At 42.9% G+C, this 16,350-nt stretch overlaps 1 protein-coding gene across 1 annotated transcript; it reads right to left on the minus strand.

The window, feature by feature from the left end:
- Positions 1 to 8,424: 8,424 nt before the first annotated feature.
- Positions 8,425 to 10,288, minus strand: LOC311141465 (galactosylceramide sulfotransferase-like; the record flags this gene model as incomplete). Its single annotated transcript, XM_084176804.1, has 2 exons — positions 8,425 to 9,580; positions 10,161 to 10,288. The coding sequence occupies 2 exons, from the start codon at positions 10,286 to 10,288 to the stop codon at positions 8,425 to 8,427; spliced, it is 1,284 nt and encodes a 427-aa protein (XP_084032930.1).
- Between the last annotated feature and the right edge of the window lie 6,062 nt (positions 10,289 to 16,350).

Consider the following 16,350-nt stretch of genomic DNA (forward strand, 5'->3'; position numbering starts at 1 on the left):
TCTACAACCCACACAAGTGGCTCTGGTAGTGCAGCTCATCCAGGATGGCACATCAATGCAAGCTGTGGCAAGGTTTGCTGTGTCTGTCAGCGTAGTGTCCAGAGCATGGAGGCGCTACCAGGAGACAGGCCAGTACATCAGGAGACGTGGAGGAGGCCGTAGGAGGGCAACAACCCAGCAGCAGGACCGCTACCTCCGCCTTTGTGCAAGGAGGAGCAGGAGGAGCACTGCCAGAGCCCTGCAAAATGACCTCCAGCAGGCCACAAATGTGCATGTGTCTGCTCAAACGGTCAGAAACAGACTCCTGAAGGGTGGTATGAGGGCCCGACGTCCACAGGTGGGGGTTGTGCTTACAGCCCAACACCGTGCAGGACGTTTGGCATTTGCCAGAGAACACCAAGATTGGCAAATTCGCCACTGGCGCCCTGTGCTCTTCACAGATGAAAGCAGGTTCACACTGAGCACATGTGACAGACGTGACAGAGTCTGGAGATGCCATGGAGAACGTTCTGCTGCCTGCAACATCCTCCAGCATGACCGGTTTGGCGGTGGGTCAGTCATGGTGTGGGGTGGCATTTCTCTGGGGGGCCGCACAGCCGCCATGTGCTCGCCAGAGGTAGCCTGACTGCCATTAGGTACCGAGATGAGATCCTCAGACCCCTTGTGAGACCATATGCTGGTGCGGTTGGCCCTGGGTTCCTCCTAATGCAAGACAATGCTAGACCTCATGTGGCTGGAGTGTGTCAGCAGTTCCTGCAAGAGGAAGGCATTGATGCTATGGACTGGCCCGCCCGTTCCCCAGACCTGAATCCAATTGAGCACATCTGGGACATCATGTCTCGCTCCATCCACCAACGCCACGTTGCACCACAGACTGTCCAGGAGTTGCCGGATGCTTTAGTCCAGGTCTGGGAGGAGATCCCTCAGGAGACCATCCGCCACCTCATCAGGAGCATGCCCAGGCGTTGTAGGGAGGTCATACAGGCACGTGGAGGCCACACACACTACTGAGCCTCATTTTGACTTGTTTTAAGGACATTACATCAAAGTTGGATCAGCCTGTAGTGTGGTTTTCCACTTCAATTTTGAGGGTGACTCCAAATCCAGACCTCCATGGGTTGATAAATTTGGATTCCATTGATAATTTTTGTGTGATTTTGTTGTCAGCACATTCAACTATGTAAAGAAAAAAGTATTTAATAAGATTATTTCATTCATTCAGATCTAGGATGTGTTGTTTAAGTGTTCCCTTTATTTTTTTGAGCAGTGTATGTAATATGATTAGGCCCTAGCAGTGTGTTTGTGAAAAATGCTTATAAAGACATATTTCCGTATGAAATTAATTCTTAATCTTTATTTTCAAGGTGATGACTGCACTTTTCTTACACTATAAATACAAAAGAATGTGGACATCCCTTCAAATTAGTGGATTCGGCTATTTCAGCCACACCCGTTGCAAACATGTATATAAAATCAAGCACACATCCATGCCAGGAGAACGCTACCTGCCTGAATGCATAGTGCCAACTGTAAAGTTTGGTGGAGGAGGAATAATAGTCTGGGGCTGTTTTTCATGGTTCGGGCTAGGCCCCTTAGTTCCAGTGAAGGGAAATGTTAAAGCTACAGCATACAATTACATTCTAGACGTTTGGGGAAGGCCATTTTCTGTTTCAGCATGACAATGCCCCCGTTCACAAAGCGAGGTCCATACAGAAATGGTTTGTTGAGATTGGTGTGGAAGAACTTGATTGGCCTGCACAGTGCCTTGACCTCAACCCCATTGAACACCTTCAGGATGAATTGGAACACCGACTGCGAGCCAGGTCTAATCGCCCAACATCAGTGCCCGACCTCACTAATGCTCTTGTGGCTGAATGGAAGCATGTCCCCCGCAGCAAAGCCTTCCCAGAAGAGTGGAGGCTGTTATAGCAGCAAAGGTGGGACCAACTCCATATTAATGCCCATGATTTTGGAATTAGATGTTCGACGAGCAGGTGTCCACATACTTTTGGTCATGTAGTGTATCAACACAATGCTGCAATGAATGTAAGTCCACAAAAAATAAAAAATAAATAAGAAACATGGGGGATTCAAACTCATGCCACAAGTGGAAATAGATGTCAGAAACTCAGTGCCTTCCCACTGTGAGCTAACTGTCCAGATACACATTTTCACGTGATGTAGTTTATTGAATTATCAGAACGTGTCAGTGGACTTCTAATAAGTATGCTTTAGTGAGAAAGTGTTGGGATCAGGTACAACTACGTTCTCAGCTGGACGCCCCCAGCACCACGTTGGCCTATTAGAAAAGCGAGCAGCTAGCCATGGCCTCTGCGAGATTTGAGCCATATAGAAATGGGGAGTATACCTGTAGCACACTTGAAATTGTTTACCTACCTGCAAAATAAATATTAATGAGCAATTCCCCCCTCCCACAACTTCTCACCTGAATGCATTTTTTATTTATATGAAGGGGTTGGGCAAAGGCTGAAATTGGGGTAGGGAGTTGCCCTTTAAAGGGCATGTAGCAGCTATTTCTCAATGCCAGAAACACATATAATAGTAACTGAGACCACCCCAAGAAAACATTCCCAAATTACAAACTCTTATATCAATTTTTATAATACTGTAATATTGTTCTAAAAGTTAGGTTTGAGGTTTTCTCCAAATCATCTCTAACTTCGGAAACAATCCCACAACGGCCTGCGGTCAGCGTCACACAGTGAGGAAATAAAAATCCATGCTCACCATATACTGGTGGGGGTTAAATAAATAATGAATAACTTGTGGGTTAGTATATAATATGGAGCAAGCTAGAAATTACATTTTTATTCATCAACATGGCCAAGCTTTGTGTGGTAGCAGGATGTAGCAACACTTGCTATGCAATTGTGAGTATGCCTCTATGGCCACGCAAATTAAACATTTAGTAAAAAGTGGGATACATTTGTGAGAATGAGACAGGTGAATTGGGCATCTACCTGTCAATCTGCAGGGCACATTTCATCCTTGAGAACTTCCATGGCTATCAACAATGGAAGAAGGGCTTCACCAAAACATTGCTTTTCAAAGTGGATGCTGTTCCTACCAACAACGTGGCTTATAAAGTATCACAAACAGCCAGCAGTACCAGCAGAGACAGAGCATTATTAGGGCTTCACCGGGTAAGTGAAAGAGATAGTTTACTACCTATATGCTAACGTTAGCTAGATATAGAGCTACCACATTTAGCTCACGTCTTCCATCTAAATAACACTGATTAACGCTAAAGTAACCAAATTAACATGTCTGTCAGCTGTTGGTATCTAACTGCTGGTGCTGTCATACTATAGATAATACAAGCCTATGGGAAAATAGTAGTTCTGGTCGCGATGGAGGTCAATGGATCTGGTGGCATTTCAGAGAAAGGAGCCAGGTTTTCTTTAGAGGGTGGATTGTGCATTTTGTTCAATGCTTGGAATCAATGCTGTCACAGTTGGTTCTTGTTGAAGAGGAAACTAACGTTATCTTGCTATAGCTAGCTATCCTCTTTCTCTGTTTCTGAATTCATTTGTGGCAGTTTTTTTCTAGCTGGCAAAATAAGTTAGCTAGATTTTGTTTGTGTACTTCCAAGTTTGTCACTGGTATTGGCTAGTAAATATCCTAAAGCTAGCCAACTAGATAGTGATAGCCGCAACTAAAACCAGGGAGAGAGGAAGGAGGGAATTCACTTTCTGTTTCATCTGCTGCTGGCTTGATAATGTTTACTCAAATATGTTTTTCCGCATGTAATTGATGAAAAAACAATTCTATAAAGATTGAAATTGTGTCAATATGATGTGAATATTGTAGAAAAATTGTTGGGATTTGTTTTCTAATAATTGGATTGAAGTGATGAATAGCTTAGAAGGAATGCATTAATGAGGAGCATAGGTTTGTACTATACTGATATAAATTGTTTCACATAACAGGCTGTGATTCATGTGTGGAACGTTAGGGTAAGGACAGATAAGACTTGTATTTCTTACAGATACGAACACTGCCTCTTTGTTGTCTGTGAACCGTTGTCTGTGAACCGTCCTTGGATGTAGGAATGTACAGTCTTTTGGGTGCTGACTCTACAGGTTATTATGATAGCAACTTATGCCTGGGAACGGTGGAGCGCCAAGGGGTGGGACTAACCCGTGCGCCAACGGATTGGCTGAGTAAAGTCTAAACCACACTCAGTCCTTTACTCTGATTGGCCAACAGAAGAGGTGGGAACTCTCTGTCAGAGTATTTGAGAAAGTACCTGTAAACAATGGTTTAGTTCTCTGTCTGCCCTGCGTGGTTTTTCAGTGAGCCCGTATACGAACCTTCATACTTATCATACATACATTTTGCATATAATAAATTTAGCTTGGATTGAATATCTCTTGATTATGTTTTCTCTTATTCCAATACCAGATTTGAATTACGCAATTTCTAACAAAATCCTCACAGCCGTTTTCCATACTAAAACGTGAAGTACAACTTCACGTTTTAGTACAGTAGGCTCACGGTGTGAGTCAAAAATTACGATCTTGCCTTCGTGCCTTTCCGGCAGTCTTCGTGGTTTTTATATGCGGAGAGCATACATTTTGTAATTGTAAACTAACAAATAATTGTTCAAGTTAGAACCCATATACACTCAATAAAAATAGGAGCGCAACATGTAAAGTGCTGGTCCCATGTTTCATGAGCTGAAATAAAAGATAACAGATATTTTCCATACACACAAAAAGCTTATTTCTCTCAAATTCTGTGCACACATTTGTTTACATCCCTGTTAGTGAGCATTACTCCTTTGCCAAGATAATCCATCCAACTGACAGGTGTGGCATATCAAGAAGCTGATTAAACATCATGATCATTACACAGGTGCACCTTGTGCTGGGGACAATAAAAGGCCACTCTAAAATGTGCAGTTATGTCACACAACACAATGCCACAGATGTCTCAAGTTTTGAGGGAGCGTGCAATTGGCATGCTGACTGCAGGAATGTCCACCAGAGCTGTTGCCAGAAAACATAATGTTCATTTCTCTACCATAAGCCGCCTCCAATGCCATTTGAAAATTTGACAGTATGTCCAACCGGCCTTACAACCACAGACCACGTGTATGGTGTTGTGTGGGCAAGCGGTTTGCTGATGTCAATGTTCTGAGTGTCCCGTGGTGGTTGGGTTATGGTATGGGCAGGCAGGCATAAGCTACGGACAATGAACACAATTGCATTTGAATGCACAGATACCGTGATGAGATCCTGAGGCCCATTGTCATGCTATTCATTCGCCGCCATCACCTCATGTTTCAGCATGATAATGTACGGCCACATGTTGCAAAGATCGGTACACAATTCCTGGAAGCTGAAAAATTCCCAGTTCTTCCATGGCCTGCACACTCTCCAGACATGTCACCCATTGAGCATGTTTGGATGCGTGTACGACAGCGTGTTCCAGTTCCCGCCAATATCCAGCAACTTCGCACAGCCATTGAAGAGGAGTGCGACAACATTCCACAGGCCACAATCAACAGCCTGATCAACTCTATGCGAAGGAGATGTGTTGCACTGCATGAGGCAAATGGTGGTCACACCAGATACTGACTGTTTTTCTGATCCACGCCCCTACCTTTTTTTAAGGTATCTGTGACCAACAGATGCATATTTGTATTCCCAGTCATGTGAAATCCATAGATTAGGGCCTAATGCATTTCGTTAAATTTACTGATTTCCTTATATGAACTGTAACTCAGTAAAATCTTTGAAATTGTTGCTTGTTGCATTTATATTATTGTTCAGTTAATATACACTGAGTGTACAAAACACTATGAACATTATGCTCGTTCCATGACATAGACTGACCAGGTGTATCCAGGTGTATCCAGGTGAAAGCTATGATCCCTGATTGATGTCACTTGTTAAATCCACTTCAATCAGTGTAGATGGAGGGGAGGAGACAGGTTAAAGAAGGATTTTTAAGCCTTGAGACAATTGAGACATGGATTGTGTATGTGTGCCATTCAGAGGGTGAATGGGCAAGACACCATATTTAAGTGCCTTTGAACGGGGTATGGTTGTAGGTGCCAGGCCCAGGCGCACTGGTTTGTGTCAAGAACTGCAACGTTGCTGGGTTTTTCACGCCAGTTTCCTGTGTGTATCAAGAATGGTCCACCACCCAAAGGACATCCAGCCAACTTGACACAACTGTGGGAAGCATTGGAGTCAACATGGGCCAGCATCCCTGTGGAATGCTTTCGACACCTTGTAGAGTCCATGCTCCAACGAATTGAGGCTGTTCTGAGGGCAAAAGTGGGGGTGCAACTCAATATTAGGAAGGTGTTCTTAATGTTTTGTACACTCAGTGTACAGCACCAACTACATAAATATATGTTAGGGTCCATTATCTGCTACCTGGACTTTAAAGGTTGACTTTGGGCATGTAAAACTTTCCAACTCCTCTTTCTAAATTTTCTAACAGAAATGGGGTGTGCCTTTTGGTGATTCATCGATGTCTCATTCTGGTCATGCGCGCTGTGCCACGCCGCGACCGACGTAGCTAGTTCGTTAGCTAAGCTAGCCACTTGTAGCTAGCCAATAACTCCTCCAGCATGTGTTGACATCATTTCACAAGATTTGTTTTTGGACCAAAGCTGTAGAGATCGGTAAGAAATGGTACTTCTGTAGCCAAATATCTTATTCATCAATTTCTTTGTATTTAAGCATTAAATTACCTGGTATGATGGTGCATTGATCAATTATACAGTTTAAAGACAACCTAAAGACAGAAAAAAACGCAAAGTTCCTGGGGGTGACATTCCAGCAAGATATGAAATTGACAATACACATTCAAAACCTCGAAACCGAAGGATAAATAAGAATAAAGCATCTAAAAGCCCTGTGGGAGGAGTCCTGGAGCAACTACAATACTGAAAGTGTACCGGAGCTAAATCAGGCCTGTTATCGAGAACTCCTCCCCAGCCTGGAAAACGTCATCAGCCAAACTCAAAAACAAACAAACTACCAGTCATGCAGAACACCGCAATAAGAGCAGCCTACCGCCTCCCAAGCAACTTACCTGTTACCTACCTCCATGATATCTCTGGCATGAAAACCATCACTGAATGCCTGGACCTGTTAGGAAAACAATACATTTCCAAAGCAAAAAATAACCCATCAGTAAAGAAAACAATTGAAGAAGCATTAATTACAAGGACACTCCTCTCTTCACCCTACTGGACACCTGACCTACAAGAAAACCCAACTATACCCCTTAGTTATCCTAAATCGAGTCCATACCCAAACCCCCCGTATCCCTTACCCTAAACAAGGTTCCTATCTAAGCCCCCACCCACCAGACACCTTCCCTGACCCAGGCTCAGATCTAAACACTCAACCTTAAACTCAACACATGAAAGCCAAATGAAACCCATCAAGAAGAAAAGAAGCAAGACAATTCACACACAAAGGGGCTGTAGCCAAAACATTTTTAAATGAAGAAATAATCTTATATTTCTACCTTTTATCTTATCCTATACTCTTCTACTTACAATAATTTTGTATGTCTTTTATTTACTTATTGCCCACACCTGTTTCCCTTGCCAACCACGCTCCTCCCCCTCCACGAAGCCGACCAATCAAAGACATAAGCAGTGGATAGAAAATAGCCTTTTACATGGGCAGCCTATTTCTGATCTTTTTTCTACAAATGTTCTACTAATTGGTCTACTACTTTTTTATTTACAGAATAATCACAGAAAAATGTAATGTTATCAAGAAAAAGTTATGTTATCTGTTCAACAATTACGTTATCTGGTGATGTATAACATTATCCAGAAAAAAGTAGTACATTATTACAAGTTATTACATAATCTGGTGTTATTAGCATGACTTCTAAAGTGGGTGTAAAATAGAGATATTGTGATTTCTAGATATCTGTCTTGAAAAGTAAAGCAAAATGCACATCAAGACATTAACTTAACTTTGCGAACAACCTTGATAAAGCAAATCAACAGACATCTTTTTAATTTAGTCTTTATTTAAAAAATACTCTAAGATTGGCAGGGCTGAGGGTATAAAGGGTATTCAGTATGCTATACCTATAAACACAAACACGTTTTAAAGAGGTATGCTTATCTTCAGATTCTAACGCAAACGTTGCGGTTCTCAAGCACCTGTCAGGTACATTACATACTACAAACATGTACTCTATTTAAGGCAAACAAGTCAATACTGCTGACACAGAGGAAGAGTTCATCATGCGATGATTGAGGAGGCTATGCAAAACAAAACCCCCTATGATCTTATGCAGGCATTCAGGCCATGGAGGTCATATGCGATCCAATAGGGGCTCTCACACAAGCAGGCACACAGCCACAGCCATGCTCTCTTGGCCCCTCTTGCTCGTGTCTCTCTAGTGACCCTCTAGTCACCAGTTGATAACGTCTCTCACATGACCCCACAGTTTAGTGATCCAAAGGTTGACCCCCAGCTCTGTCAGGTACTGCAGCTCTGGGGTGAGCATCTTAAGGCACAGCTTGCGGTGGGCCTTGTCCACATTCTTTTTCAGGTTGTAGCCCATGATAGACTTCTCCCCGATGGGCTGCCAGGGCTGCATGGCTGTCTCCTGGATGCTCCCTGCGTCCACAGCATGGCCTCCCTCGATACAGACGGCCGCCATCTCTGCGTTCCTCCTCTGGAGCTCCGCCACATCGTCGGCCATCCGCTGGCGTCCGTATGCCTCCACCTTCCTCCAGAAGGTGGCGTTGAAGTGTTGGTAAAGCCTCCAGTCCACGGCGTTCCACTCCAGGGCCTTGGCCCTCAGCTCCGGGGTCAGTTTGGACACGGTGGAGCCCTTCCGGGCGTTGAGCTTGAAGAAGAGCAGGTCGTCCATTTCCCAGCAGAGGGCATCCTTGAGCAGCATGAGGGACTCGTCAAAGTGCTCCACCAACATGACCAGCTGGAAGCGGCCTGCGATGGCCCGGATGCCCTCCTCCACCCGCGGGTCGCCTAGCTCCAGAGTGTTGTCCTGCCCAAAGTCGAAGAACAGCAGATTCTTGAGGTAGAAGGAGTTGAAGCCATTGGGGTCAAAGTAGTGGCGGGGGTCGCGCAGGAACTCCCCCACCTTGTCCTCGCCTGGTATTTTCCAGGTCATGGGCACCAGGCGGCCAAAGTAGTGGAAGGAGGATTCAAAGAGCTCAGACGGGTCTCTGAGGATGGTGATGTAGGAGGTGTCTGTAGGGAGCACCTTGGCCACCTCAGGTGCATTGAAGCGCATGTGGTTGCAGATGATATTGAAGCACATGCCAGGCCTGTAGTCCTTGACCTGGGAGCTCTGGAATGGAGAGGGGTAGAAGAAGTCGTTACGGCTGTTTGGGAAGGCAAACTTTAGCCGGTGCTTTTCTCCAAATCGGAAGAGGATGTTGAGGAGCGTGCTGCTGGCTGTCTTGTGGGTTTTCATGAACATGATGTCCACTTTGGGAGTGCAGATGCCTGTCTGCCCCGCTGCATGGTGGGAGCTGTTTGTGATAAGTCTGGTGTGGGCTTGAGCAGGTCGATGGGCACAGGAGTAAGGCACTGGACCCCTATGGAGAGTAAGCGTACAAATACAACACATTATGAAATTACCAACATTATAGACTGATTTACTATTATGCAATGTTGTAGAAGACTGCAAAACTCCTTTTGCCTCTCATAGTACAGTAGATTACTACAATCATTAATATGGCAAATAAAGTTATCTGTATCATCTGTGGGCTATATCATATACAGTGCATTCAGAAAGTATTCAGACCCCTTCCTTTTTTCCACATCTTGTTACGTTACAGCCTTATTCTAAAATGAATTAAATTGTCCCCCCCCCCCCCATCATCAATCTACACACAATACCCCATAATGACAAACCGAAAACTGGTTTTTAGACATTTCCACAAAAAAATAGAAAAACCTGTTTTCGCGTTGTCAATATGGGGTATTGTGTGTAGATTGATGAGGGAAAAAAGTAATTTTATCCATTTTAGAATAAGGCTGCAACGTAATTTTTTTTGGGGAAAAGTCAAGGGGTCTGAATACTTTCAGAATGCACTGTATAATGCTACTGAATGTTGTTGATGCGTTATCTACTGCAAAGGATGCCCAACCATTGCACCAACATCCCCTGCTTACTCAGGCAGGTTGAATTGGGCCTGTGGCCCAGAAAGGCAGTAGAGCAGGATCATACAGCTAGTGAGTAGGGTACCCAGGACAAGGCCTTTGCACAACGACCTCCATTGCCTCCCCTGTTTGCCAACCATGGTTCCAAATAGAAGTTATCTGAAGGAAAAATAAGTTGAAGTTATCCAGTGTACCAAAACAATGGACTGGCAGTCCTGAAATCTTCTAAGATTATGGTTCATCGATGACCTCAACTTTATAATTGACATGGATTGTGCTAGTCCCTTGGATCCACTGTCTCCTGTGGCCAATTATTTGGGAACACACACAGCAGCTCAGTCAGATGGCTGTTTCCAATCAGGACATTGTGTGCCTCCGGTAATGGAACAACTCTTAGACATCCACTCTGTTCAATACGTTTTGGTTATCTCTAGGCTTAATTGAAATTTGGGTAACACTTTACTTGACACCCAGCACCTAACACGTTATGACACGGTCATAACCATGTCATAATGTCACAACAGTTGACATAACTTGTCATAACCTGTCATAATATGGTCATAACACTGTCATGACCCATATATTTACACCTGTTGTGATAAAACATAACACAATATTATTTTATGGCTGGTTATGACACCTACATAAGAGCGTCAAACCCACATTTATTCAAATGTGTTTTTTCCCTGCAAATAAGTTTCCTTTCATTTGAAAGTTTGTTTCTTAATTCCTTTGTTGTTGTTGTAATGAATTCTTCACAGTCATGTTTTTTTCATCAAATTTTAAAAGCTTGTAGAAAATACATTTTATGACACTGTCAAGAAGAATTAGGACCATCCTGTGTCACTTTACTTGGACTAAGAAAATACACTTTATGACACTGCCAAGAAGCATTATGACCATCATAATCATATAAGCCAGATAGGCCTATCACGTACATGCCCTTATGTCAGTCATCAGTCACAAAGAGGGTGTCTTGTCCTGCTCCTGAAATCTGCTCCTGCATTCATCCCAGTCATCAGCAACAGAGCATTGGGGTAGGTGCATGTATGACATCAATGTACACCCAATTACAATGATAATTTAATATGGTCAATTACGGAAAATGTTATATAACATAAACAAACAGTTGACAAGTAGGCTATGGTGTAATGGAATGTTTTGCCTTGTGTGGTAGGTTTCGTGGGTTTTGACAATCTTATGTAGGGGTCATTACCAGCCATAAAAGAACACTATATATGTCACAACAGGTCTACATATGTGTCATGACAGTGTTATGACCATATTATGACAGGTTATGACCATGTCATAACGTGTTATGACGCCGGATGTCAAGTAAATTGTTACCGAAATATCTCATCATGTTATGTGCTATTGTTAGATCATTGTGTTTCAATGACATACATTTCTCAAGCAATATTGTTGTTTTGCCAATGTATTCACTTAAAGTGTGCATTGCATAACTTCACATCAACTACTAGGTTTATATTGAACAAATAAAAAACAAAAACAAAATAAAGTGCATTCCATGATAATTTCAACACACATACTGCATTTTTTATACAATTCCTAGAAAACTGCCCAATGGTAAATTGTCCAAAGAACGTGCATGTCCCAGCACCTAATCATGAAAGCTATAGACTCAAGAGTTTATGATAATCTAAGTTGGCATTTTTATACATAGAGAGACTTAATTGTAAGACAATATAAAGGCTTAAACATACTTACAACAAGTTATAAGCATTATACCTGCATGCTTTAAGTAACGTGTTACCGCTGTGCCTTTACTCTGAACAGTGCACAGTGAAGCTACGCTACAGCATGGCCTGATAAACCCTGAGTTTCTGTGTCATCTATCCCTTAGATTAATAATGCATTGTGCTGGAAAGTGATCCAGTCTGGGTCTGCAGCTATTCACCCTGCAGTCTGTAATCAGATCGGACTGCACAGGCTGCGTTTACACAAGCAGACCAATTCTGATATTTTTTCCACTAATTGGTCTTTTGACAAATCAGATCAGATCTTTTCACATCAGATCTTTTTCAGAGATGATCTGATTGGTCAAAAGACCAATTAGTGAAAAAAATATCAAAATTGGGCTGTCTGTGTAAACGCAGCAACAGTGACCCAGAAGCTAAGTCAGCATTCAGTAGATAACATGGGTCACCCTGTTTCCACCTGTAGCAGGGTGGAGAAACTATACTAAAGACAAACCAAATAAAGAAAAGCTCTATCAAAATACTCTTGACTTCACAGAAAGCTCCCAAATCTCCCCGAAAAGATCAAAGACAAGTTTCCTCAATTTTGAAATCTCCTGGGAACAATTGGGTCTAACATCAGCTAGAATCACCCTTCCAATTTTGCAGACATTTGTGTGATAAATGTTTTGTCTGATGGAAATGAAAAAGTTTTGTCACTGATAATAGCTGTGATGAAGTAGAAAGTGGGGCTATGTCTTCTGCTCCTTTGTCTGGGAGCTCCATGAAGGGGCCGTAATGGAGGTACGTGAGGGGGCATTCTACCTGCCCTCAGAGCCAGCCCAGGCACTGGGATATATTGGGAACTTTGCATGGAGCTGTTTAACCTGCAAATGGACCTTGGTATAGATGTGTGCTTCGTTAGGCTGAGTGCTTCCTCTGCCCCTGGGAGGGATGTACCTGGAATTAAACCTGAGGGGCCCCCAGGGGACTGCGTTTAACACCTGCTGGCAATTTCTGAACCCGAATGATGTCAGCACTTCAGATAAAGATCGCTGTGAAAAATATAGTAGGGTCCGAAATTATTGACACCCTTGATAAAGATTAGCAAAAATGACTGTATAAAATAAATAATTCAAATACTGAGCTATATTGTATGCTCAAAAAAATTAGGGAATGATATTACTTTATACTACACTGAACAAAAATATAAACGCAACATGTGGAGTGTTGATCCCATGTTTCATGAGTTGAATTAAACGATCCCGGGAATTTTCCATAAGCACAAAGAGCTTATTTCTTTCAGATTTTGTGCACAAATTTGTTTACATCCCTTTTAGTGAGCATTTCTCCATTGCCAAGATAATCCATCCACCTGACAGGTGTGGCATATCAAGAAGCTGATTAAACAGCATGATCATTACACAGGTGCACCTTGTGCTGGGGACATTAAAAGGCCACTCTAAAATGTGCAGTTTTGTCACACAACACAATACCACAGATGTCTCAAGTTTTGAGGGAGTGTGCAATTGGCATGCTGACTGCAGGAATGTCCACCAGAGCTGTTGCCAGATAGTAAAATGTTAATTTCTCTACCATAAGCTGCCTCCAACATTGTTTTAGAGAATTTGGCAGTACGTCCAACCGGCCTCACAACCGCCAACCACGTGTAACCATGCCAGCCCAGGACCTCCACATCTGGGTTCTTCACCTGTGGGATCGTCTGAAACCAACCACCTGGACAGCTGATAAAACTGTGGGTTTGCACAACCGAAGAATTTCTGCACAAACTGTCAGAAACCGTCTCAGGGAAGCTCATCTGCGTGCTCGTCATCCTCACCAGGATCTTGACCTGACTGCAGTTCGGCGTTGTAACTGACTTCAGTGGGAAAATGTTCACCTTCGATGGCCACTGGCACGCTGGAGAAGTGTGCTATTCACGAATTCATCCTGGTTTCAACTGTACCGGGCAGATGGCAGACAGCGTGTATGGCGTCGTGTGAGCGAGCGGTTTGCTGATGTCAACGTTGTGAACAGAGTGCCCCATGGTGGCGGTGGGGTTATGGTATGGGCAGGCATAAGCTACGGACAATGAACACAATTGCATTTTATCGATGGCAATTTGAATGCACAGAGATACTGTGACGAGATCCTGAGGCCCATTGTCGTGCCATTCCTCCGCCGCCATCACCTTATGTTTTAGCATGATAATGCACGGCCCCCTGTCGCAAGGATCTGTACACAATTCCTGGAAGCTGAAAATGTCCCAGTTCTTCCATGGCATGCATACTCACCAGACATGTCACCCAATGAGCATGTTTGGGATGCTCTGGATTGATGTGTACGCCAGCATGTTCCAGTTCCTGCCAATATTCAGCAACTTCGCACAGTAATCGAAGAGGAGTGGGACAACATTCCACAGGCCACAATCGACAGCCTGACCAACTCTATGCAAAGGAGATGTGTCGCGCTGCATGAGGCAAATGGTGGTCACACCAGATACTGACTGTTTTTTTTATAAGGTATCTGTGACCAACAGGTGCATATCTGTATTCCCAGTCATGTGAAATCCATAGATTCATAGATTGGGGCCTAATGAATTTATCAGTAAAATCTTTGAAATTGTTGCGTTTAATATATTTTTCAGTGTAATACAATTGCTCAGAGAAATAGATTTTGTTTAATAACAAGTAATACTTTTTTTCTCTCAAAAAGGTAGGTTTCAAAATTATTGACACCCCTGTTTTCAATACCTTTCAATACCTTTTAATACCTCACCTTTGCGAGGATAACAGCACTGAGCCTTTTTCTAAATTGTTTTATGAGTTGGAGAACACATTGGGAGGGATCTTAGACCATTCCTTCATACAAAATCTTCCAGATCCTTGATATCCTTCATATGCACGTATGGACTGCCATCTTCAATTCAAACCACAGGTTTTCAATGGGTTTCAAATCCGGAGACTGAGATGGTCATTGCAAAATGATGATTTTGCGGCCAATTAACAATTTCTTTGTGGGTTTTGATATGTGTTTGGGATTATTGTCTTGCTGGAAGATCCACTTGAGGTGAAGTTTCAGCCTCCTGGCAGAGGCAACCAGGTTTTTGGCAAAAATGGCCTGGTACTGGGTAAAGGTCATGATACTGTTGACCTTAACAAGGGCCCCAGGAACAGTGGAAGCAAAATAGCCCCATATCAAAGATTCACCACCAAATTTGACAGTAGCTATGGGATTATTTTATGTTTATGCATTCTCATTTCGACACCAAACCCACCACTGGTGTGCTTGGCCAAAGAGCTCTATTTTCATGTTATCTACCAAAGCACCGGTTCCAATTCCAATCCATGCCAATGCCATTTAGCAAACTCCAGGCATTTACATTTGTTGGATGACATGAACATAGAGCTCTTTGGCCACACACACACAGACAAACACGCACACGCACACACACCCACACCCTTTAAACCCTGTATGCTCCTTTGAGACCCGTCACTGAGAGCTCTTCTTCTAGCCATGGTAGCCAAAATAATGGGCAACTGGGCATTTTTATACATGATCCTAAGCATGATGGGATATGAATTACTTAATTAACTCAGAAACCACACCCGTGTGGAAGCACCTGCTTTCAAAATACTTTGTATCCCTCATTTACTCAAGCGTTTCCGTTATATTGGAAGTTACCTGTAGCCCAGTATTTGAATTATTTATTTTATACAGTCATTTCTGCTCTTTATCAAGGGTCTCAATCATTTCGGACCCCACTGTATACTGTAATGGCATTTTATTGTTTGTTGGGCAGGTGTCTGTTAATGTGTAATGTTTTATTGTATCTACTGTCTAAGTATGGTCTGATATGGATAGGTGCTAAGAAGTTATGCTTACAATACCATTCAAATCGAATTGTAAGGTGAAGGTCAATGGAAAAAGTCACACTCTCCACAAATTTCATAAGCAGTAATGTATCCATTATCTAATGATGTCATAACCTTCAGTCACATAAGCACATATTGACATACGGGACAATGAACCCCAAATAGAGACATTCAGGAAAGCATTCGATGTGAGGGCGAAGTCACTATGCACTCCATCACATTGGCAATGCCCAAAGAACTTGTCTGAATGAAACAAAATTGGCTGCTCTATCGCATGGCAGAAACAATTTTTTCAGCTCACATTTCAGAGCTCATAAACTTGAGATAAAAATATGTCTAATCATTCTATTAAACCGTTTGTCAAAGAATAAGACCAAAAAACTATATAAATTACATTTTCAAATTATCCTCATATCATTCTCTTTGTGAAACACTTACCCTGTTGTGCATTAATCCCGCAACTGCAGTGAGATGAAAAATGCAACTGAAGTTAAAACCTAGGACAGTTGTTTCTCCTCAGAGAGCATAGCAGTGAGTCTCAGAGGAGCTGTCCGGTCCACTGGTGGCTTGTGCCTGCTCTTGTTGGGTCACACATGCCGTCACAACCCCACCACATGGTCAAGTACTTTC

This window comes from Coregonus lavaretus, assembly GCF_964263955.1.
Source record: "Coregonus lavaretus genome assembly, chromosome: 14".
NCBI classification, from domain to species: Eukaryota; Metazoa; Chordata; class Actinopteri; order Salmoniformes; family Salmonidae; genus Coregonus; species Coregonus lavaretus.